We start from the raw sequence: 25,787 nt of genomic DNA on the forward strand, positions 1-25,787 counted from the left end.
AATTTTCTCCCTTGATTCAGTTAGTATTTCCTCATTCATATTTATCTCCTGAAGAGTAAACCAACAGAAAATTCCTCTCAAAAACTGAACAAAGAAGTACCTCAGACTACTTAACCTGGCAGAGTGTTCTTCTGTGGGCTCCACTGAGTAAATAAGCTCTCTAAGGCTGAAGTGGAGTCCTAGCGGCGTGGTGGTTAAAAGTTCAGCTGTTAACCAAAAGGTCAGCAGTTCAAACCCACCAGTCGCTCCTTGTAACCCTATGGGACAATTTTACTCTATCCTATAGGGTCACTATGAGTCAGAATCCACTCAATATCAATGGGTTTTTTGGTTTTTCTAAGGCCAAAGTAAACTATTACACCATTCACTCAACAGGTATTTATAAAATGCTTCGTATTGTGCTAAACCCTCAGAAGTTTACAATCTAGAAGGGGTAAAAGAATGTATTGCAGAATTTAAACAACAATGAAAGGCAACATATAGATAAATTCTAAAATGAGTTGCGCGGGAAGGAGAGCTACTATGTTTTCATAAGAAATCAATGTGGATAGAATTAATTGGGAAGACTAGATCTTTAAACTAAAAGCAGGGTTTTTGTAGAGAGCACAGGGCTTTTGGAGCCCCAGATCAACACGAACACAGCTTTTTGAATCAGCAATTTACATGATCTAAAAAAAAAAAAAAAATTTTTTTTTTTTTTTTTTATCTTGAGAACCAATGTGGAGATCTGCCTAATTACGGGTTTTGTGGGAGACAATTAGATTTGGTCATAAGCTTTGGTGGATTTGGCAAGCCCTTGGCAAGCTTTCAAAAAAGCACTGAAGTCATGAGCCCAAATGGTTCTTAGTTCCATTAAAGTTAAGGAGAGAATGTAGAACCAAAGCTACGCATTATACCAAAGAACAGTATACCCACAATGAGGGACAAAACAGATAAATGCTTAACCTTTGCCCATTTCTTATCTTTAATGATAACATGTTAAAGGAATCAATGATATCTATCAAGGTTCAATTCAATTAAATAATATGCTTAAGGAGCTAAGGGGAGGGCAGATAACTCTACAGGCAGAAGAAACGGTAATGTGCAAGGGCACGGAGACAGAAAAAGTTCAAAGAGCTTAAAGAGGGCAATATTACCAGTACGTATAGCGCAGGGTTGAAAACCCAGGCTTCAAAGCTGGACTATGGCTTCAAGTTTTCGTTACGCCACTTGCTTGCTTGATTTGCTCTGTGACTCTGGGAAAATTATTTAACCTCTCCGTCCCTCTGTTTCCTCTGTGGTTAATGAGGATATTAATAATACATCTTAAAGTTTTTGAGAGGGTTAAACGATACGTACAGGACGTTGCACACTGCCTGGCACATGGTTAAATGTTACTGTTTTTAGGGTCAGAGTGTGTAATGAGTCTTGCTGGCCTCGTTAAAGATCCTGGACTTTATTTCAAAAGTAACGGAAGCTCCTGAGAAGTTTTAACAGGACCAGGTTTTTGTTGTAAAAAGACTGCTTACTTAGTATCTCTTATAGGAAACCCGTTGTGGTACAATGGTTAAGCGCTCAGCTGCTAATCGAAAGGTTGGCAGTTCAAACCCATACAGCTGCTCCTCGGGAGAAAGACCCGATGATCGGCTCCCATAAAGATTACAGCCTAGAGAAACCTATGGGGCACTTCTGCTCTGTCACATGGGGTCACTACGCATTGGAATCGACTCCATGGCACCAAACACCACCACAACACAAAGGAAAAATTTATTTTAGAATTTCCTACTGAGAAAAAAAAATTTTTTCTTTTTTGAGAAGCAGGGACAGTTCTTAGATAAAATTCTGTACATGACCACATCTTCTTTTCACTTCGACTGCCAGAAAGTTGGCGCCAAATCTGAAGCTCTTAGGCCCTTATTGTCTGCATATTTGTGTTCTTTTTTTCCTCCTGGTAATTGTTTTCTAATCTTATATGTATTGCTGACTCCATTCTTTGCTTTTATGTTTCAGGATGATTTTTTTGGTATTATTTCCTATAGAATAAGATGCAATAAAATTAACCAAACAAAAAAGAAAGCATAGACACCACAGCCTCTTAATGCCTAAATCACACACTGCAGAATGATGCATTCCCAGCATGCCACCCTGATTACTCTTTTGACGTAAACCTAGTCAGATGCAGCAAGAAAGCCAGATGGCACAGGAAACCTTTCTCTATGCAAAGCAGCAGCAGACTGAAGAGAATACAAAGACCTAAGGTCCTCCCTGAATTAGCAGGGCACGGTTAGGCTTGTCAGTGCTGCTGGCAGAAGGGAACTTGAAATTGACAAGCTGCTGGAAGTTCTGTACAGGCTCAAGCCTACGATTTTAACTTTTTATATATGATTTTTTCTCCCTAATGGGTTTGGTTTGGCATAACCTTCTGTCTCTTCATTGTTTTATTTTCCTAGCTCATGGGACCTCTTACTGCTTCACTTATCTCCCTCCTGAGCTTGGAATTCACAGTCAGCCATTTTAACTCTGACCTTTCTGACCACAGAAATTCCTACATGCATTTGACCTCCCCTCATTCTAATCTCCAACCCTGGTCATTCATATTGTCTACTTTTTCTCCTCCTTTTTTAGATTAGAGAGCACTGCTGACTCTGAGTCTACCATAAACTCCTTCACTGTTAACTACAGATCCTTTTATTCATCCCTCAATGATCATAAGAATGACAGCCAGCTGTTCTAAACCTTTCCCCACATTGCAGTGTCTCATGTACTGCTCTTTCCCTGATGTCTCTTCTGCTACATTAAGGAATGAAAGATATCTGTTCTATATTAAAAAACTCATCTTCTTTCCACTCTACCACAAGGGCCGCCGTAGCCACATCCTCAGCACCATCTCTAATTCTCACTATAACTATACCAATAAGTTCCATGAGAGATAAGGAATTTCTTTCTCCTGAAGCTAAACCATATTCCCTCTGGGTTCCTGATCTAATTGTCTCTTGTCTACTCTGGAACCTTGTTTCATCAACTATTTTTTTCCTGCCTGTATACTTTTCTAGCTTCTTCGAACACCATCACCACCACCACAATACAATACTGAATTCTATAGACCTTAAAAAAAAAAAAAATTTTTTTTTTTTTTAACTATCCCTCAATTCCTTCCTTCCACCTTAAAAACCTTTAAATAGTTTCATAATACATTTCTTCCTTTCCTCTTCACCCATGTGTCTCCTTAACTTCTTAAAATCTGGCTGTAGCTCCCAATTTATTGAAAACTACTCTGTTCAAAGTTGTCAGTGATATCTTAATGACGAAATACCCTCTTCACTCCAAACTCTCCTCTCCTTTGGCTAATGGAATAGTACCTATCCTTATTTATCAATACGCTCTTCTACTTTACCGATTCCATTCTCCCCACCTGCCTTCTCAATGGCGACATAATTAAAACTCACTTCTTAGCCTTCTCTTCTCCGAGAGCTCATTACTAATCACAGCTTCACTCATCGCTCCTACACAGATAAGTCTATGCCTCTATTATAAACTCTCCTCTTTTTTGGGAGATAAAAAGACTTAAGGAAGTATAATTTACATACAATAAAATGCAAATTTTTAGGCGTTTACTTAGAGGAGCTCTGACAATCTTATGCTCTGCATAGCCACCACTCAAAACAAAACTGAACATTTCCATCGCTCAAGATATTTCCCTCTTGTCTCTTTTTCAGTCAATTCTCCCCTTGCCCTAGAGACAATCACTTTCCAACTTCTATGACCATTTATTAATGTTGCCTATTCTAGAGCTTCATATGATGGAATTATACAGCATGTACACTTTGTGTCCAGCTTCTCTCGCTCAGCATAATGTCTGTAAGATTTTTCCATGTTGTTTCCTGGATAAGTAGTTTGTTCCTGTTTATTACTAAGTTGTCCTCCACTGCATTACCACAGCACAATTTGTTTGGTACAGTCTCCTGTCGATGGATATTTGGGTTGCTCCTGCTTTGGGTGACAGTGAAAAAGCCTTTTATGAACATTTTTGTACAAGTCATTTTATGGACTTTTTTTTTCATGTTTCTTGGGTAAAGACCTAGGAGTAGAATTGCTGTGCCATAAGGTAGATATACGTTTAATTTTATAAGAAACTGCCAAATAGTTCTCCCAAGTGGTTATGCCATTTTACATGAAAAGTTCTAGGGGCTCCACACCCCCCACTAATATTTAGTGTTGTCAGCCTTCTGTATTTTAACCATTCTAGTTGGTGTGAAGTGAAATGTTATCTCACTGTGGTTAATTTGGATTTCTCTGATGACTAATAACGTTGAGTATTTTTTCATGGGCTTATTGGCCACTTCTATATTTTCCTTTTAAAGTGTTTGTTCCAGTCTTTTATCCATTTTTTAAACTGGGTTGTCTTTTTGTTGTTGGATTTAAACTCTCTTTTGGATATCACTTGCTTCCATATCTCCAACTACTAACAGCCCATATCAAATGAAATATTCTGATATTATTTCCAACAGCACATTTAAAACTAACACTCTATCCAGACCTCTCTGCTGAATGATATCACCGGTATTCTTCCAATCAGTCTTGCTTTAAATCCTAACTCTGTTTTCTCCTCTTCTCAGTCAGTAAAGAATTTTTGAGAGGTAGTAAAGTATAATTATTAAAAGTACAGGCTCTGGGATTGCCTGGTTCTAACTGGACTTTGCCATTTACTAGCTCTGTGACTGGGCAAACTACTGAATCTTTCAACGCCTGCCTTACAAGGTTTTTTTTTGAGGGTTAAATAAATAAATCATGTAAATTACTTTAAATAGGGCACAACAAAAAGCGAATGCTCAATAAATGTCAGTTGTTATTATTTTTAGAAGCAGAAATGTCTCTTGGTTCAAAATCTTTTCTCATGATTCTGACAACATCTTAATCCAGGCATTCAGTCTCTCACATCTAGACAATTACAATAGTCTCCTAAAAGGCCTCTTTCCCTCTAACTCAAGACTACACACCACTGCTGGACTGATCTTCCTAAATAATCTCCTTACATACATCATCATCTTCCCCCTTACCATCACCTTTTAGTTCACCGATGTCTACTCTAACAAAAACAATTCAAATCCCTTATCCTAACACCCGAGGTCTCCCATAACTGGTCCTTATACACCTTTCCAACATATGCTTCTCGTGTATAGGGGGAGGGAGGAGAATTCAAAAGAAATTCAATAGATTATGCCTAAAATAGAAAAATCCAGAAGAAGCAATACAAACATCATTTAGAAAAATGGAGGTAAATCTAATCGGCTAAAAGAGGCAAGGAGGGGAAAATGGGGGTGGGGTGCGGATTGGAGACTGATTATTTTTTATAACAAACCTTACAGAATTATTTGACTCTTTAAACTAGTACATGGTTAACTTTAGTAAAAATAAAAATTTGGGAGATAGTGAAATGAGAAGACAAACTGACAGACATTAACAGAAAGATTTATTTATTAGCTAAAGTTGTAAAGTTAAATAAGGAACAATTCCAAAATTATAAACCTAAAAGGTAAATCTTAATATACAGTTCAAAATATACAGTTCAATACTGTTTATATGGTTCTTTTCCATCTAAGTCTCCAAATGACTTAAAACATTTTGGGTTCAAAATTCATTTAAAATCTTATATGTTTTTCCTTATGTGATCAATGTTCCTTGGACTGCATCTTCTCACTTCTATTTTGCTCTCCTCGTGGGCCCCATGTCAAGAACTGGCTGGCTACCAGACTGTTCCTTGCTTGTACCTACCTGAATCTACAGTTTACCATGTCTTTTCTTCCATGTACATTCCATATATGAAACAAAAACCCACTGCTGTCGAGTCGATCCCGACTCATAGTGACCCTACAGGACACAATACAACCGTTCTATATAGTTTCCAAGGAGTGCCCAGTGGATTCGAACTGCCGACCTTTTGGTTAGCATGCCATAGTACTTAACCACTATTCCACCGGGGTTTCCATATTCCACATACAGGCAACAATTTTTTGCCTTTTTAGACCTTTGTTTTCTGCCATGCCTGCCACGCCCTTCTTTGCTAGATTCCTCATTCTAACCTTTCTTGGTCACCACTTGCTTTCTTTTCTCTCAGCCCTATCACAACACTCAACTTGCCCCATGTGCACGGACCCTACTGAAAATTAATGCAGGATTGCTCTGTATGTACGCATCAAGACAGCCTTGAAGCCTGGGGCAATAGAAAGAATTTTGCTTATAAGAGGAAATTGAGGGCAAGGGATATTTAAAAGCCAAAGGTAATAAAGTATAGGAGCTAAGCTAAGTAGCGATCCTTTTACTGATAACCATTCATATTCCATAACGGCATATGAACTCCAGTTTTAAAAATTATTTTTATATAGTAAATAATGGTTATTATAGAAATCTCAGAAAATAAAGATAAACAACATGATTACATCTCTGGTTTAGAAAGATAATTCAGGAGGTAGTATCAAATAGAATAGCTAGCAGACGATTGCATCATAAAGCTAACAGATAACAAGGACTCTGTTAGCAGTGGGTATAAAGAGAACAGGAGCCGTGGTGGCGCAACGGTTAAGAGCTTCGCTGCTCATCAAAAGGTCAGTGGTTTGAACCCACCAGCCACTCCACAGGAGAAAAGATGTGGCAATCTGCTCTCATAAAGATTACAGCCTAGGAAAACCGTCACAGGGGATCACTATGAGTTGGAATCAACTCGATGGCACACAACAACAACATGGTCAGAAGGAGACTTCTCTGAGAGATGTTTAGAGAGGCAGAAAGGGCAGGATTTAAAAATCTCATCTGAAATGAGGGATGAGGTAGAAAAATCACCAAGGTTCCTAGCTTAGGTGCCTTTATAAGAGATAAAGCCAAATCAGGAAAAGGGAGAAACAGTTTTGTAATAACAAATAATGAGTTCTATTGGGCTATATGCTATATGACAAAGTCAAATAAAATAAAAATAAAGTAGACTAGGTGATCTCCAAATTCCCTTTAAATTCAGATTCTTCCATTCTAAAGTAGTGAAGACTATCCAAAGGTTTCATCTTTTTAAATGAGAATCTATTTCTACAGTGCTCAAGAAATGAACTGTACAGAGTAGAAAATAAGATAGCTAGAATTCACCATCCAATTTTTTTAATCTACATCATAGTCTTCCAAACTTAAATTTCACTTACCCTAAAATATCTCACATGAGAAATAAATTTTAAACATTAAAAAATAGTCAAATTAAAAAAGCCCCAAAGTATACTCAATTTACATAAAGCAATGTAATATACACCTGTATCAAAGGTCTTAGCAGGAAATAGCAATTTAGAATATTCCATTTTCATAGAAATGACAGCTAACATTAATAGCCATTTCTAGTTTACTTATAAAACTACAGCCTGAAGTTTTAAAAATATTCCGATGGGTAAAGACTTAAAAAAAAAAAAAAAGTTTGCAAGCTCCTCTTTCCTTTTTAAGCTTATCTTTTATAACTCACATTCCTAAGAAAGGTTTACAAGAAAATTTCCATTCTGAAACCAATCTTTTATAAACAGAGATAATCACCTCATCAAAAAACAAACAAAAATTATGCTTAGAACATTGTCTCCCAAAGAGTAGGGAGGGGAAAGGAGGAGCACTGGAGTAATCACTATATGCTAGACATTAAGCTAGATGCTTTATAACTCTATGAAACAGGCATAACCCCCATATACAGAAGAGGAAACTGAGGCTCAGAGAGTTAAGCAGATACACAGTTATTTCTCTCATCTTAACAAATTCTTCTCTTGATTGCACTGCCCCCACCAAATACTTCTCCATTTCTTTTCTCTCTTTTTTTTTTTGCAGTAGAACCCCTTGAAAGTTGTCTATTCTCTCTCCAATTTTTCTTTTTTCATTTGCTCTTAAAACCCTTCATTCTAGATTTCGGCCCAATAGCTCCACCAAAACTGCTCTTACCAACGGCCAGAAACAATGGTCAGTTGTCATTCTTCATCTTTATTGACATACCAGCAGCTTCTGACATTGACATTTTCTCTTTCCTCCTGAGAACACTTTCTTCACCTGGTTTCCAGAACACTACACTCTCAGTTTTCTTCTCACCTCACTGGTCCTTCCTTCTCTTTCTCCTTTGCTGGCTACTCCTCTTTTCCCAATTCTTTTAATGTTTTAGTGCCTAAGTGGTCTGATCTTGGTCTCTTCCGTAATTATATACACCATGTCAGTGGTCTTAATCTGTCAAGAAAACCTATTGATTCTACCTTCCAAATATATTCTGGATCCGACCACTTATCACCACCTGCACTGCTACCTCCTTGGTCTGAGTCATTATCACCTCTCACTCAGGCTACTGCAACAGCGTCCTACCTGGGTCTCCCGGCTCCAACCTGGCTCACTACAGTCTTGTTCTCAACATAGCAGCCAGAGCGATGTGCTTAAAATATTAAAGTACGTCCAGTCATATCTCTGTTCAAACCCCTTTAATAGTTCCCTAATTTTATTAAGGTAAGAGTCAAAGTCCTTATAATGGTCTACAAAGTCACAAGATCTCAACTCCTGCGTCCCATTTACCTTTCTGACCTCGTCTCCTACTATTCTTCCCCCTTGTTCACTGCTGCTTTTGCCTCTTGCTTGCTTCTCTCCAACTATACTGGCTGTCCTGCTATTCCTCGAACTCATCAAGCACACTGCTGCCTCAGTGCATTTACGTTCACTCTTCCCTCTCACTAGATCGCTCCCTTCCTCCCATATCTACACCACTATGTTATATACTCACAGAGCCAAGAAGATCAATGAACTTAAAACATAAGTATCATGAAGAAAATCACACCAAGGCACATCATCATCAAACTGTCAAAACCAGTGATAAACAGAAAATCTTTAAAGCAGCCAGAGGAAAAAGGCACAGTGTGTACAGAAGAACAAAGAAAAAGACAATAGCAAGTTTCTTGTCAGAAACTATATAAGTGAGAAGACAGTGGAACAAATCACTAAAGCACTGAAAGAAAAATGCTGTCAATCTAAAACTCTATAAAAAAAAAAAGTGGAACAAATCACTAAAGCACTGAAAGAAAAATGCTGTCAATCTAAAACTCTATACCCGACGAAAATATCTTTCAAAAATGAAGACAAAATAAACACTATTTTAGATACAAAAGCAGAAAGACTTCATCACCAGCAGACTCACACTACAAGAGATGTTAAAGAAAACGCTTCAGGCAAAAGCAAAACGACCTCAGACGAAAATATGCATCTACACAAAGGAATGCAGAAATTCTAACTACACTGGTAAACATGGTTTTTTTCTTAATATTGAAATCTCTTTAAAAGATAATAGACTGTTTAAACAAAAATATTAACACTGTATTGTATCTTATAAAATAGGTCAAATGTATGCCAACAAGAACAGAAAGGCCAAGAGGGGCAAAATAGAAGTATTATTACTGTAAGGTTCTTATACTATATGTGAAGTAGTCAAAGTTAATTGAATTATTACTGTAAGGTTCTTATACTATATGTGAAGTAGTAAAAGTTAATTGAAGGTAGACTGTGGTAAATTAAAGACTTGTATGTGAATGTTCGAAAACCCTGGTGGCGTAGTAGTTAAGCGCTACGGCTGCTAACCAAAAGGTTGGCAGTTCAAATCCGCCAGGTGCTCCCTGGAAACTCTATGGGGCAGTTCTACTCTGTCCTATAGGGTTGCTATGAGTCGGAATTGCTTGAGAGCAATGGGTTTGGTTTTTGGGTCTGGATACGAATGTTCACAGCAGCTTATGTATAATAGCCAAAAGCTGAAACCAATTCAAATCACGAATGGATGAACAAATTGTGGTATATCCATACAATCAAATATTAGTTGCAGTAAAAGATGATATTATCGATAACGCACCAAAATAGATGAATCTCAAAATAATTATTCTCAGAGAAAGAAGCCAGACAAAAAGAAACTACATATTATATAATTACATTTATATAAAACTCCAGAAGATACAAACTAATCTATAGTGACGGAAAATAGATATGTGGCTGCCTACAGAAGGGAGCTGTGTAGTGGAGGTGAGAGACATTGCCAAGGGTGTAAAGAACATTCGGGGCGTGACGGGTATGCTGTATGTGGTGATGGTTCACAGGTAGGTGCTGTGTGTGTTTGTATGTCAAAATTTATTAAACTGTATACCTTGAATACGTGTAATCTACTCTATGTAAACTATTCCTCAATAAATCTGTTAAAAAACCAATTTCGGGCTTATATTTAGGTAAAGAACAAAAGTGTTTACACTAGCTACAGTGTTCTGGCTCCACAGAGCACCGAAAAAAAAAAAAAAGCTAGAACCAGGCGTGGCTTAACCAGTAAGCAAAGCCCGTACGGGGCTACTTGTGCTTACTTACCAATCTGCTGTGGTACAGATTAGTAAGTAGGCACAAGTAAGCCTGTGCATACCTTGTTTATTGGGTAATCCATCCCTGGCTAGAACTAATAGATTACCTATAATTCATAAAAATTAGAATGGTTCATAAAGATGAATTAATCAAATACTTAATTAGAGGTAAAGGAACTGAGTGCCAAAGAGGTCTTACAGCTTTAGTAACTTGCCCAAGGTCTTACAGCTAGTTAACAGCATATTAAATTGTAAGATCCACAAAGACAGTGTTTATTTAGGTCACCACTGTATCTCCAATACCTAGTACAATGCCTGAGACATAGGAGCTCAGTAAGGAGTTGTTCCCCTGGAAAGAAAGGTAAAAAGTAAGATAGATGGAAAGAAAACACCCCTTGCAATATGAAAGTTTCTCCGTTTTTTTGATTTGCCAATCTCTTTCACATAGATAAGGGAATTCAGCAGTGCCTTTGATACCATAAATATAAGAATTATAATTCATATGTTTTAGCTTACTGTATTTTTTTATATTCTAATGCTTAAAAATGTCTAACTCATGTTACCAATTATGAAACAAACAGGAGAAATAATAGAAAAAACTTACCAAAAATTTCTCCATTTTTGGCATATTCTGTCACAAGGTACAACATATTTTTGGTCTCCATTACCTATTGATAAATAATTCCATATTAGTCTGACGGAAAGGATCGTAACTTACCACAACATTTAATAAACCCACTGCTGTCGAGTCAATTCCGACTCATAGCAACCCTACAGAACAGAGTACAACTGCCCCACAGGGTTTCCAAGGAGCACCTGGTGGATTCGAAAGGCCAACCTTTTGGTTAGCAGCCATAGCTCTTAACCACTATGCCACCAGGGTTTCCAACATTTAATGGGGCTTCCTAAATTAAAACTACTAATAAAAGAATCAAAGTTATGAACAATTCAGAAGCTGGCTAAATTTACAAGCCTGATAATATCCTTATGTTAACATTTTTGTGAAAAATCTAAAACTGTGCTATTCCAAGTGTGGAAGCTGGACTAGCAGCATCACCAGCACTGCTCGGGAGTCTGTTAGAAATGCAGAATCTCAATCTTGGCTCTCTCTCCCTTATACACAGTTTGTCCCAAAAGTCTCAGTGTGGTCTCAAATGTTAACAAGTTCAGAAGTATAAACGCTACAAAATTACAAAAACATCACTTGAAAGTATAATTATTTAACTTTTTAATCCAAATTCTTTTACATTTATTTTGCTCTGTGAACAGTAAATTTTTAATTTTAACTTTTTATGATGATAGTTTCTGGATGACCCTTTCTCAGACCAGTAGATTCATAGAGGAGGGCTACTTATTTGGATGCTTTGATCACTTAACCTATTCCCATTAGACTCTTTCTGAGGGGGTCTTGTCAAACTGCTACGTATATATCGAAACCTCATTTTAAGGATGATTTTAAGACTAGGATTACAAAACCTATTTCAGTCACTGAGCAGCAGTCGATCAAATTTCTTAGAAAGTTCACAAATCTACTAAGAAAAATCTATTTAGAGCTACGTCTAGCATAAGACAGTTGTTATTCAGATTTTAACAAGAAACAAATTAATATTTAAAACATTTAAATAAATAAAAGAAATGCAGAATCTCAGGCCCTACTCCAGCCCCAATCAATCATAATTTACATTTTAACAAGATTCTCAGTGATTTCAGACATATTTAAGTCTGAAAAGCAGTAATATAGATAAGAGGAGTTTTGAAGACCAACCTTTAACACCCCTCCACTGACTTTTATAGCTCTGTGTTATCATGGTAAAAAAAACCCTGATTAAAGACTTTGGCTTATCTGGCCTGTAACCTAGCTAATTTGGCACAACGTGATATTCCTTCCGCGACACTTTAATATTGTTACAAACTACTATACAGGCAGTCCCTGGGTTACAAACAGGACTTACAGACAACTCATATCTCCCTTTAATGTTATATAAATTTGCCTCACTTTGAAACTATGAACTCACCCCTACTTGGCAACAAATTCCTTCATCACAATCTCCTTCACCTGCTGCATGTGCAGGTTTTAAATCATTAAAAAGGCTTCTAGCCTTTTCTTGCACTAAACCAAACCCCAAACCCACTGCTGCCAAGTCAATTCTGACTCAGCAGCCCTATAGGACAGAGTAGAACTGCCCCACAGGGTTTCCAAGGCTGTAAATCTTTACAGAAGCAAACTGCCACATCTTTCTCCCTCAGAGTGGCTGGTGGGTTCAAACCTCTGACCTTTTGGTTGGCAACTGAGCACTTTAACCACTGCACCACCAGGGCACTCTTCCTTACACTAAAATAAGGCTAAATAAGAACCGTATACACCTGTTCCGGCTTACCTACAAATTTTGACTTAGACGCAATTAGGAATGGATCTCATTTGTAACTTGGGGACTGCCTATAATTTTAAAACATTGTTCAAAAGTTTCTTCATAGCTCTACTGTTGTACACTTTTTTAAAATTATTTTTTCTAGGTTCAGGAAGAAAATATGTCACTGTCACACATTTGATTTTTCAAACTATACTGAATAGAGGTCAATACAGAAAGGAATTAAATTTATACATTCAAGATGAGAGATTTTTAGACTGTGTCTCTATAACACTCTATCCTTTTACATATTAAAAAACCAGTCCTGTGGAGCTGATTCGACTCATGGTGACCTCGTGTCAGAGCAGAACTGTGCTCCACAGGGCTTTCAACAGCTGATGTTTTATAAGTAGATAGATCAACGAGCTGTTGAGTCAATTCCGACTCATAGCGACCCTACGGGACAGAGTAGAAGTGCCCCATAGAGTTTCCAAAGAGCGCCTGGTGGATTTGAACTGCCAACCTTTAGGTTAGCAGCTGTAGCGCTTAACCAGTACGCAACTCTACACAACTCTAAAAAAAAAAAAAAAATTCTAGCACATGCTAATTATGTAAAATTTCAGCTGTTACCTACTGAAAGGCTAAAAACTAATTTTACTCTAAAATGTGCGTTTAGAATTACTCCCATCAGGCCAGAAACTAAGAGCTACTCTCAATGTGGGCCTAAACAAGTCAAAACAGTAAATCAACTTTAACTGATTACTTAGTTCAAATAAAGACAGGATTATCACGTGGATCATGGCATCAGTTTTATCCTCACTGTGGCTTACGGTTTATCAAAGACTTCCAAAACCAAAACCAAACCCGGTGCCATCGAGTCGATTCCAACTCATAGCGACCCTATAGGACAGAGTAGAACTGCCCCATAGAGTTTCCAAGGAGCGCCTGGTGGATTCGAACTGCCAACCCTTTGGTTAGCAGCTGTAGCACTTAACCACTACACCACCAGGGTTTCCAGAGACTTCCACGGATATGATTAATTTCTTATAAGTACCTTCTTTAGAAATTAAAAAATTAAATTAGTAAAAAAGTTTAAAGGCAGAAAGACTCTGACATAAATTTGATCTAAGAGACCCTCTGCAATTTAGGACCTTACCAAAGGTTTTGAGTGGCACACTACAGTCTTTCATTTTTAGCAGGTATATTATAAACCTCCACATCTTTCCCCCGCCCATCTTTTTAACTGCAAATTTCTATCAATAAAAAGTTGTTTAGCCAAATATATATGTATGTGTGTATGCATGTACATACACATATATGTATATGTGTATAAATATACACTCAGACATATACATGTGCCACTGTTATAAATACATTATAAAAAGCACACAAATTCTAAAAATAAATATAACGAAAAGTTCTAGTATTTTCTTCTTATACTCCAGGAAGGACACTTGTGCTAACCCACCAGAGTGCTCACAGTGACGTGCTAAAAAATCAGCTCTGAGGGAAAAAAAAGGCCTTGATTTGCAAGCAAATTTTTTCTGTGGGTGTAAATACTCCCACCGTTGATTCTGTGGTGTTAACTGGCTTCGGCCTTGATTTGCGGGCAGACTTTTTCTGTGGGTGTAAATACTCCCACCGTCGTTGATTCTGTGGTGTTAACTGGCTTCCAAAGCTACTGAAAATTTAACAGGTGAGTCTCACGTGCCAACAAGCAGAGTCCAGCAGACTGCTGGGTGCACATGTCCTGCCCTGGAGATCATTTCACAGGCTAGCACACTGTAACAGTTCAGATTTTATAGTCTTTCAACATAAAAGTCTTACATTTTAATAGAATTTTATATTATAAAAACATTTTAATAGAATTTTGTATTATAGATACTATTATTTTAAAAGATAGACTACTCTTTAAAATTTTGAGAAAATCTTCCTTTTAAAAAACTCAGCTTACACTTTAAATGGGTGATTTATTTTACATGAATTGTATCTTAATGTTGATTAAAAAACAAACAAACAAAAAAACCAACATGGCTTATTTACCCTACCTGATAAGAAAACAAAATATTGGTTTCAGGTTTCAGAAAACTAGTAGTACATTTTAACCTTTATATTTCATAAAACATAAACAGAATATTTTTTTAAATAAGCAAAATTGTCGTAATGGTGCCATCACCAAAATTCAGCAGGTTTAAGCAGGGTGTCAAAAAATCAAAAATGAACTCTTTTTAAATAAGAACTGACAGTCTCAGAGACAACTTACAATTAAGCTACTAACAGTTTTTGATTTTCTAATATTGTTATTTAAGGATAACATAGAACAATGGATATATTTAGCTTAAATAAAAACACATAATTATCTTTTATTTATAGATAAAAACTAACAAAAAAGAGAAACATGATGCTCCAAAATAAGGAACCGAGTGTGAAAAGAACGGAGAAACCTCAGGCTAAGTCATACCTGATAAAGTTTGATTATGTGAGGGTGGTCTAGCATTTTCATTATTTGTACTTCTCGGTAGATTTTCTCAAGGTTCACTGTATCCAGCTGAGATTTATCTATTATTTTTATTGCCACCTGCATCCCAGAACACAAAAAAGTACAATTAGTATACAGTAGTTAATATTTCCCAATTATGAATCTTTTAAATAAATGAAATCTGAGACATTACCGGTAGGCTCCTGTGATAATAACGATAACCCCCCCCCCAAAAAAAACCATGCCCCTTGCCGTCGAGTCGATAGATGTTCACTCATTCACTCAACAAATATTTTTTAAATACCTTTCATGTATAAGGCTCTAGGGTAGATTTTGTTTCGAAGTGTCTTTAACGTATTATGAAGAATACCTCTGCTAAGTTATTTTAATAAGACATATTTCTCTTTGAGTACAACTGTAATGCCTTTTTACTCCATTTATAAGCTGAAGATATAAATGTCAGCAGTTTCAGCTAAAGTTATCATCCCACTGCAAAGTACCTATAAACAAATGATCGGCCAAATAGTAGACAGTTTGGAAGGTCTTTTCTCCTGTACTGAAATACTATTTTTCTAGAAAAGCAAGTGATAGTTTCCAAAGAATATAGATATATCTTTCTGGAAAAAAGCTGAATGTAAAATATTAAAACCTATCTACATGAAAAAATAGCAACTGAATTAAATTTTGTTATGAAACATCAGAGCACAAAACAAATGCTAATAATTACACTCAGTTTTAACTCTCTTAAAAGATTCTGATGTAGCCTTTTCCTATCGTATCTACAAAGGAACCCAAACCACTCCAAAGTTAATAACTTGAAGGGTTTGCATTTGAAGGTGAATAATTAGGTAGTCAGAAATCAATAATTACACTTTTTTCCCCCATGCAATTAAAAACAATTTTTTTTTAATCAGTAGGTATTTGATCAGGAAAATAGGCATTCTGATTTAAATAAAATTTTCAGGTACAGTAACTGGGAACCACTCAAATTTAATTACATTAAGTTCTGAACTGGGAATCACCCAAATTAAACTACAAGTTCTGAAGAAACTCTTCCGAAAAATGTACTTCACATTCTACCTTGAGATCTCAATGAATGAAGAATTCGGAACATAATTTAGCCCAGTGTTTTTCTTCCAGGATATATTTTACATATCAACTATCCTTGGTGCTATACTAGCTGAATGCTCCTAAAACGTATCCCAGAAAGTAAGACTCAACTCGTCGATTCACGTAATTCCCTCAGTGCCTTGTTTACACGGTTGGCTGTTTCTTCTTTCTTTACGGTTGCTCTGTCTTTTGCCGTTATCTCCTAAAGCTCTACCGTAAAAGTTTATTTCTCACCTTTCTCTATTTCTAGGTTGCTTTCTATGCTTGTTTCCTGTGTTTGAATTAATTGTAAACAATGGAAGATCTCAAGCTTCCCAGGGGAAATTAGATAACATTATAATGTGTAAAATCAGATTTACGTGCCTAAGAAGAAAGGGAATAGTTCCTTTCCTAGGCAGTAAAGTGCATAGGTTTGTGATAATTAATCTTCATTATGTTTGGTGGTGTTTTATTCATTTGCGTATAAAAAATATTCTAAAAAGTAAAAGGTGCTAAACTTTGACTGCTAGGTAAGCAGGCTGACTGATATTGTCCTTGCTATGAGGGGCATTACTAGACTGTTTCAAACCTCAATAGATTAAAAGGGCTCCCCAATCTTCATTAAGAGTATAACAGAATACAGTATTATGTTACTTTGGGTAATGTGGGGTAAAAGCTGCCATATTAAAAGGATAAGTGTATACATGAATTTCCTCAACAATCCTTAGGAAGGTAACCTGGAATCCCATAAACATGCATACTTTGAAGAAAATGTCTTGCCCTATGATTCTAGAGTGAGTCTAAATATAAGCCCCAAGATTAGAGAGGAAGGAATCAGAGTTTTTAAAATTTCAGTATGATTACTAGCATTAATAACAATTTTCATTATATATAATATTTTGAGTATCATATTTAATGTTAAAGAAAAGGTATGAATATTAAGTGTGAATTAAAGCAAGGTATAACCAAGAGATATCTTTTGGAACCCTGGTCTGAAAACAATGAAAAATAAATAACCGAATTAAACGTTATTAATAAAAACTTGTAAAGATCATTGTTTTACTTTCCTCAATCTAGTCAACAACAAAAGTTTTCGAACAACTAAATATTATAATTCTCTCTTCAAATTTTATCTTGGGCCACAGTCTATACACATGGACCATAGACCTATATGTTACCGTATTTTTTTGCAAATACACGTGCTATACTTTTGTCAGCTGAGCAACCTCCACACCCCCTGCTTTTCGTAAGTGTGCTATGCCAATTTTTTTTTACTATGAAATAAGCAGACCTAAGGTTTCACTTAAGACGATATAAGGTTTTTGCATTCAACTGTTGAGCTAATGCAATATAATTAATAGAAACAGGGGACTACCAAACTCAATCATAACTTCTTAAATCATGGCTTTTTCCTTTATTATACAATTACAATCAAGTAACATTTTTGGACTATTTTTATGCACATAAGCAGATTAAAGAAAATTAACAGAACGATATGATATGGGAGGACCGGTGAATGAGGCTGAAATTCTGGAAATGTTACAAGACGTGCGCAGTTATATGCATGGGTGCGCTACCTCAGAACTGTTTTATTTAATTTCATCATTTCCACATGTGTGCATATTATTTACGTGGGTGCGCTATCTGCAAAAATATGGTTTTATATATCTATATATCTATATATATGCACATATATAGTTACCCCTTCTTTGCAGGGCTGCTGTAGGAGGATTCTGCTTCTCTAAAGAAAAGGAGCAGTATTAGCACGCTGCTTAAAACAGTTCGAGGCAGTTAGACTGCTCTAGTAAGTGGACCCCAAAGGCATAATGATGCAAACATAAGCAGCTTGTCGCTCATGTAGCAGAACTGATGAGTGAAGAAGTTAGCTGGTGGCCCTTCTCCATGTAGCTACGCCAGGTTCATATGTGGCCCCATTATAGCCAGACAGAAGGGGAAAAGAGAAGGAGCCAAAATGGGAGGCTTTAATGCGCTGGGCCTGTAAATAGCATATACTACTTCTGCTCACTCTGCTTATTAGAATTCGGTCACATGACATGCCTAAATGCAAGGGAGGCCAAGAAACAGTGGATTTTTGGTGATAAGCTAACAGTGTGTGCCATAGTCCTGTAGGTAACTGCTTAACAGTGGAGTTCTTTACCAAGTACTTCTAAGAAACAATGATGATGATAACTTTCACAAGTGCACCAAAAAAAAAAAAAAAACTGGTTGCTGTCAAGTTGATTCCGACTCATAGTGACCCTTACAGGACAGAGTAGAACTGCTCCACAAGGTTTCCAAGGAGTACCTGGTAGTGACCCTTACAGGACAGAGTAGAACTGCTCCACAAGGTTTCCAAGGAGTACCTGGTAGTGACCCTTACAGGACAGAGTAGAACTGCTCCACAAGGTTTCCAAGGAGTACCTGGTAGTGACCCTTACAGGACAGAGTAGAACTGCTCCACAAGGTTTCCAACGAGTACCTGGTAGTGACCCTTACAGGACAGAGTAGAACTGCTCCACAAGGTTTCCAACGAGTACCTGGTGGGTAGGAACTGCCAACCTTTTACTTAGCAGCTCTAGCACTTTAGCCACTACACCACAGGGTGCACAGAACTTTTTAATTTTAAAAAAGATACTTTAGAATACTTTATCTAATTTATTTCTCAACTCTGAAATAAATACAATAGTATACTCATGGATTGATGAAAATGAGGTTCAAAGACGTTACATAACCTACAAGCTCTAGTGCGTTAAGGGGGAGGAAAAAACCCAGGCCTTCTGATTCCAAGTTCGATCTTTTCATAATTTCAATGAATCTATTATTCACACATTTACTGAGCACCTGCTGTGTGCCAGGAATTATGCCAGGGATACTGTCATGGACTGAACTGTGTCCCCCAAAAATACATATATCAATTTGGCTAGGCCATGATTCTCAGCACTGTGTGATTGTCCCCCATCTTGTCATCTGATGTGATTTTTCTATGTGTTGTAAATCTTATCACTATGATGTTAATGAGATGGATTAGGGGCAGTTATGTTGATGAAGTCTAGGACATTAGATTGTGTTTTATGACAATCTCTTTTGAGATATAAAAAGAAGGAAGCAAAAAGACAAGGAGACCTCATACCACCAAGAAAGTAGTACTGGGAGCAGAATGTGTTCTCTGAACCCAGAGTTCCTGCACAGGGAAGCTCCTAGTCCAGGGGAAGACTGATGAGAAGGACCTTCCTCCACAGCCAGAGGGAGAGAAAGCCTTTCCCTGGAGCTAACACCCTGAATTTGGACTTTTAGCCTATTAGACTGTGAGAGAATAAATTTCTCTTTGTTAAAGCCATTCACTTGTGGTATTTCTGTTACAGCAGCACTAGATGACTAAGACAGACACAAAAATGAATGAGATCTGATTCCTGCCCTCAAGGAACTTAATGTTGTCATTGTGTGCCATCAAGTCGATTCTGACTCACAGCCACCTATATAACAGAGTAGAACTGCACTATGGGGTTTCCTATGCTGAAATCTTTATGGGAGCAGATTGCCAGGTCTTTTCTTCAGTGGGCCGGCTAGTGGGTTTGAACTGCCAACCTTTCAATTAGCAGCCTAGCACTTAACCATTGTGCCACCAGCGTGCCTTAAAACAGACCTAAAAATAATAGGGTCTGTGAGAACGAAAGGAACAAATTTTGGAAAACAAATTCTAACCAAAAAAAAAAAAAACCTGTATTTTGGGATTTTCCCAATTATGTACTGAAAGTCCCCAACTTACAAAAAGGTTGTGTTTCAATAACCCAGTTTTAACCTAAGTATGAACTTAGATTTCTGGAAACTTACTCTCTGTATCCCTTCTCCTACTTAATTCTGAATACGGTACCAAGGAATAAAATCTTCACGGCTGCAAAAAAAGTCGAGCAAGTCAGGAAAGCCAACGAAGCACTCTGTAAATTGCAGGATGCTTTTTTGTTGTTGTTCATCTAAATTATTATTTGCCTAATTCCCAATTATGTATGCATTATCCCAGATACAAAATATACGTAACATTGTATTTTATATATTATATAAACACATACTATTTTTATATACATAAAATACACTTTATATATAAATTATTTTCCAAATTCTCTTTAAAATGGTTGTATTGTTTTATAAGATTTAAGTATTAATCAAGAAGAGTATACACTTATGGGATTAAACAGCAACTCAAAAGATTGGATAGGAACCTCAAGGGGCAGGGAGTTTATGTTAACGTGGGAGGAACAACTCGGAAAAGGAGGATGAGAATGGTTGCACAACTGAAGAACGTAATCAATGTCACTACACTGGACAGGTCGAAACTGCTGAACTGGTGTATGTTTTGCCAGATACATTCTCAACAAAATAAATAAAATTTAGGGAAAAAAAGACCATACACAGAAAATGTTTCCAACAATGTTAAGTAAAAAAAATATACATGTAAATAACAACTATGTAAAACACATATTTGCAAGGCGGGCAAGGAATTAAATATAAGAGCAGAAATGAAAATAGTGTTGTTAAAAGGGATTTTTTTGTTTTCAAAATGCAATTTAATGTTATCCTGTTTGATAATTTTAGAAAAAAAATTCATTTCTCAAGAAACCCGTTTAAAGAATTAAAAACTTTTTATGTGTGGAATTTAAAGAAACCGCACATAAAAAAGTAGCTTTTGGGGATTTTATAAGGAAATTACACAAGAGCTAGTTTTCTAATAACAAGTCAAAGGATTAACATTCATTGCATTTGCTGTCTCTGATAATATTTGTTTCATTGCTACTTTACTACTGATACGTAAATTTTATACTGTCTGAAGCACCAAGTAGTATCATCTTGCCATACAATCAGCTCTTTGAAATTAAAAGATATATTTTTCAAGTTTATACATTGGAATGGGAACATACCATTTTATTAAAAATTGATTTACATGGTTACTGAAAGGATTTCTGAAAGCAATAAAAGTCAGTAGCAAAACTGACATGTAGTTCTCTAGCTTCTTTTTCATAATAATTTTTTTTTTTTTTTCAATTAAAAAACTGGCTTTTAACTCTTCAGACGGGGATTGGACTGGACAATGGCATAGAAAATGATACTGGTGAAGAACGAGCTCCTTGAATCAAGTAGCCACATGAGACTATGTTGGCGTCTCCTGTCCGGAGGGGAGATAAGAGGAGAGGGGGTCAGAAGCTGGCCGAATGGACCAAAAAGAGAGAGTGGAGGGAAGGAGTGTGCTGTCTCATTAGCGGGAGAGCAATTAGGAGGATATAGAAAGGTGTATATTAATTTTTGTATAAGAGACTGACTTGATTTGTAAACTTTCACTTAAAGCACAGTGAATTTTTTTTTTAAAACTGGCTTTTGAAACAAAATGATTTAAAAAATAAAACAAATCCTCATCAAGACTTAATGTAACTTTTACAATGGTAGGTAAGACAAATTTCTAAATTTGGAAAACAGATTGGAGAAGAGGTAAATGTCATTATGCTTTTATATCCATAAAAATTGAACATACTGAGAATTTTCAAGACCATAAAAGGAGTGATTAAAAATAATCTATCTTAAAATCAAATCAATAAAAAAGACAACACAATTTAAAAAACAGGCCTAACGACATATAACTCACAAAAGACAAATGGTTATATAAAACTATGTAATCAAAGTAGTCAAAGAAATGCAAGTTAAAAAAACAAAAAATATTATTTTCCCCTATTAAGCTGGGAAATGTGCATTCTTCCTGGTGAAAATTAATGGGTACTCCTTTTCTGGAAAGTAACAAGGCATCTTGTACCAAAAGACTTAGTAACATGCATACCCTCCGACCATGAATTCCATGTCTAAGTTATTACTCTGAAGAAATAATCAGATACAAGCGTGAGGATGTATGTATAGGAATATCTGATGAAGTGTTAAATTAGACAGAGAGAGAAGTAACTTAAATGCTCAATAATTGGGAACTGATTAAAGTATGGACAGTTATATGCAAGAATACTATTTAACCATGCTTTAGATAGTTTTTTTAGAAAACATGGGGAAATGTTAATAATACATTAAATAAAAAATACAGATTATAAAACACTAGGTATATATATGATATCAATTTTATTACATACATGAAAAATACAAGTAAATAACTAGAAGGATATGAACTAAAATATTAACAGTGGTTATCTGGGTTTGGATGGTGAGATTAAGAATGTTTACTTTTTCTCTGGGCTTTTCAAAAATGTCTACAATGAACATGCATGACTTTTGTAATGGGGGGTGTCTTAATTATCTAGTGCTGCTATAAAAGAAATACCACAAGCGGATGGCTTAAACAAAGAGAAATTTATTCTCTCACAGTCTAGTAGGTTACAAGTCCAAATTCAGGGTGTCAGCTCCAGGGGAAGGCTTTCTCTCTCTTGTCGGCTCTGGAGGAAGGTCCTTGTCCTCAATCTTTCCATGGTCGAGGAGTTTCTCAGGTGCACGGACCCAAGTTCCAAAGGACACCCTCTGCTCCTGGTGCTGCTTTCTTGGTGGTATGAGGTCCCCAACTCCCTGCTTGCTTTCCCTGTGGTGCAGGCCACACCCCTGGGAAATTCCCTTTACACTGGATCAGAGAGGTGACCTGAGTAAGGCTCGTGTTACAATCCCACCCTAATCCTCTCAACATAAAATAACAATCACAAAATGGAGGACAATCACACAATACTGGGAATCATGGCCTAACCAAGTTGACACACATTTTTGGGGGGACACAATTCAATCCATGACAGGGGACATATAAGTACCGTGCTCATTTTAAAGAACTTAAAACAAGGTTTAGCATTGATTTTCAGTTTACTTCATCTAGGATTCATCTCTTATACTGCTTATCTTTTTTTAAATGTTATTTAACATGATGAATTTCTGATGACGTTTTCAATTATTTCAATTGTTTTTATTCTAATAATTCTCAAACTGGATATATGGGTTGCTTCTCTTTGGAGAATGGAAAAACATTTCTCACAAATAATCTGTATAAAGAAACTTTTACATAAATAATTTATTTTAAAAAGATGAATATGGAATGTAGGAGAGGTATGAGGCACACTGAAGAAGGAAGAAGTGTATCTTAATGAACTTTTAGAATCCATTTGGCTCCAAGGAAATGAATCTACAATCAGCAATGGGCCATAAATTAAATGTTGTCATGTGAATCCAAGAAGAAAGTCCAATTTCAGTTATTTCCAAATAAATGTTTTAATTGACTGATGCTAGAGAATTTCCCAGGAGATTTAAAATCAGAATGTACTCAAGTCTGTTAAAGCTTAAAATTTCTAACAATATAAAATTTCCACAACTCTTATTTTGCATGTTTGTCCTTGCCCCCACCCCCGTCTGCAAAAAAAAAAAAAAAAAAAGATAATTTTGAACAATACTTGGCAGAATAACTGGCCAGAAAGTATTGCTCTGGGGTGTCCAGAAACTAGAGAACAATTTCTAATAAAGCATGTATATATCATGACAAATATAATTTTTATTTTAACACATAAAGATCACTCATGGGCCTATATATAACATTAGAGATTAACTTTTTAGGTAAAAAGTAAGGTTCTTCTGTTGCAGAGAGTACAGCTGCTTCATGAAATCCGAACTATTTCACAGCACAAGATGAATACCCAGACTACACAGAGGAGTCTTCAAATTTTAATGCAAAATATAAAATTCAAACAAACACAGGAAATGCATTAAAAGATAAGTTGTCTTCGTCAAGAAACCTTCCAATCAGGATGAAATTATGCCCTTCTCTTGTTTCTACTCTTGCTAAAAAATGCTATTTTGATACTTTAACTATTTTGGAACGGTTTAAAAATTCTTACATCTTAAGGTAGTATTTAAAGAATTATGACTAATTATAAAAGCCCCAAAACGTGTGTGGAAAGCTTTTCAGCGCACAAAAGCAGTTTTTAGAATGTCCTTGATTTTAGTTTTGCATTCCAGGTTCTCTTAAGGATAAGTTGTCCAACACCTGCCATTTTAATAAGGTAATTTTCAGAACCTCTGTGAAGTATCTTTTTTGTCCCCCCCACCCCCGCCAAAGCCACCCTTTGTTCATCTTAATTGTATTTTAGATGAAGGTTTACAGAGCAAGCTAGCTCCTCATTTAACAGTATACATATTGTTTTGTGACACTGGTTACCAACCTCATGACATGTCAACACTCTCCCTTCTCAACCTTGGGTGCTCTATTACCAGCTTTCCTGTCCCCTCCTGCCTTCTAGTCCTTGCCTCTTGGCTGCTGTGCCTTTTTAGTCTTGTTTTGTCTTATGGGATTATCTAATCTTCGGCTGAAGGGTGAACCTCAGGAGTGACTTCATTACTGAGCTAAAAGGGTACCAGGCCAGTAAGTCTGTCAGGCCAGTAAGTCTGGTCTTTTTTTGTGAGTTAGAATTTTGTTCTACATTTTTCTGTGAAATATCTTTAATGTTCCATGAACCACAAATCTGCACACTCTTTAGCGAATCAATACAAGTGTGGTGCTGAAGAAAACACAGTAACCTGACACAGAAAAGGTCTAAAAGTAATGAATGGTGGTTATCTCTGGGAGTTGATATTAGAGATGATTCATTTCTTCTTTTCCTTTATCTACACTTTCTAATTTTTCAATAATAAACAACACAGATTTGGCAATAAAAAATGCATTACACTTTGATGTAAAAATAATACTTTCTCACTTAGTAATTTCCCTTCTAGGAATTTACCCCCAATTTCTCCACCTTTAAAAAATTAAAAACAGTTATATACACGAAAATGTTCACTGAATACCATTTAATATTCAATGGAATAATTAAGCAAAATAGGATTCATCCACAAAGCAAAACTCTATGCAGCAATTAAAAATGTTTTATAAACCATGGCCTCCACCAGACTGAGTTCAGTACAACTAGATTGTGCCTGGCTACCACCACTGACTGCTCTAACAGGGATTACAACAGAGGGTCCTGGACAGAGCAGGAGAAAAACATAGAACAAAATTCTAACTCACAAAAAAAGACCAGACTTACTGGTCTGAAAGAGACGGGAGAAACCCTGAGAGTATGGCCCCTGGACATCCTTTTAGCTCAGTAACGAAGTCACTCCTGAGGTTCACCCTTCAACCAAAGATCAGGCAGGCCCATAAAACGAAACAAGACTAAAGGGGCACTGCACACCATCCCAGGGGCAAGGACTAGAAGGCAAGAGGGGACAGGAAAGCTGGTAACAGGGAACCCAAGGTTGAGACGGGAGAATGTTGATGTGTTGTGGGGTTGTAAACCAATGTCATAAAACAATATGTATACTGTTTAATGAGAAGCTAGTTTGTTCTGTAAACGTTCATCTAAAGTACCATTTAAAAAAAAAAATCTGTTTTTATATGCATAGCCCACTGGAGTACACAGGGAGGATGATAATTACAATAAAAATAATTTAAATTGCTTTCAAGCAATTTTTAAATTGAAAGATAAAAAAAACCTCTTCAAAAAAAATGTTTTATGAAGTTATATATAA

At 36.4% G+C, this 25,787-nt stretch overlaps 1 protein-coding gene across 2 annotated transcripts in view; it reads right to left on the reverse strand.

Annotated features, from left to right (window-relative positions):
• Positions 1–25,787, reverse strand: part of SIK2 (salt inducible kinase 2) — a 137,322-nt gene that overhangs the window by 106,810 nt on the left and 4,725 nt on the right. For both annotated transcript variants that reach the window (XM_049889314.1, XM_049889316.1), the window contains exons 2-3: positions 15,162–15,278; positions 10,957–11,020 (exon numbers count right to left, since the gene is read on the reverse strand). In XM_049889314.1, coding sequence (XP_049745271.1) covers positions 10,957–11,020; positions 15,162–15,278 — 181 coding nt within the window. The remainder of the gene's footprint in view (positions 1–10,956; positions 11,021–15,161; positions 15,279–25,787) is intronic.

The sequence above is a fragment of the Elephas maximus genome, chromosome 7, assembly GCF_024166365.1.
Source record: "Elephas maximus indicus isolate mEleMax1 chromosome 7, mEleMax1 primary haplotype, whole genome shotgun sequence".
NCBI classification, from domain to species: Eukaryota; Metazoa; Chordata; class Mammalia; order Proboscidea; family Elephantidae; genus Elephas; species Elephas maximus.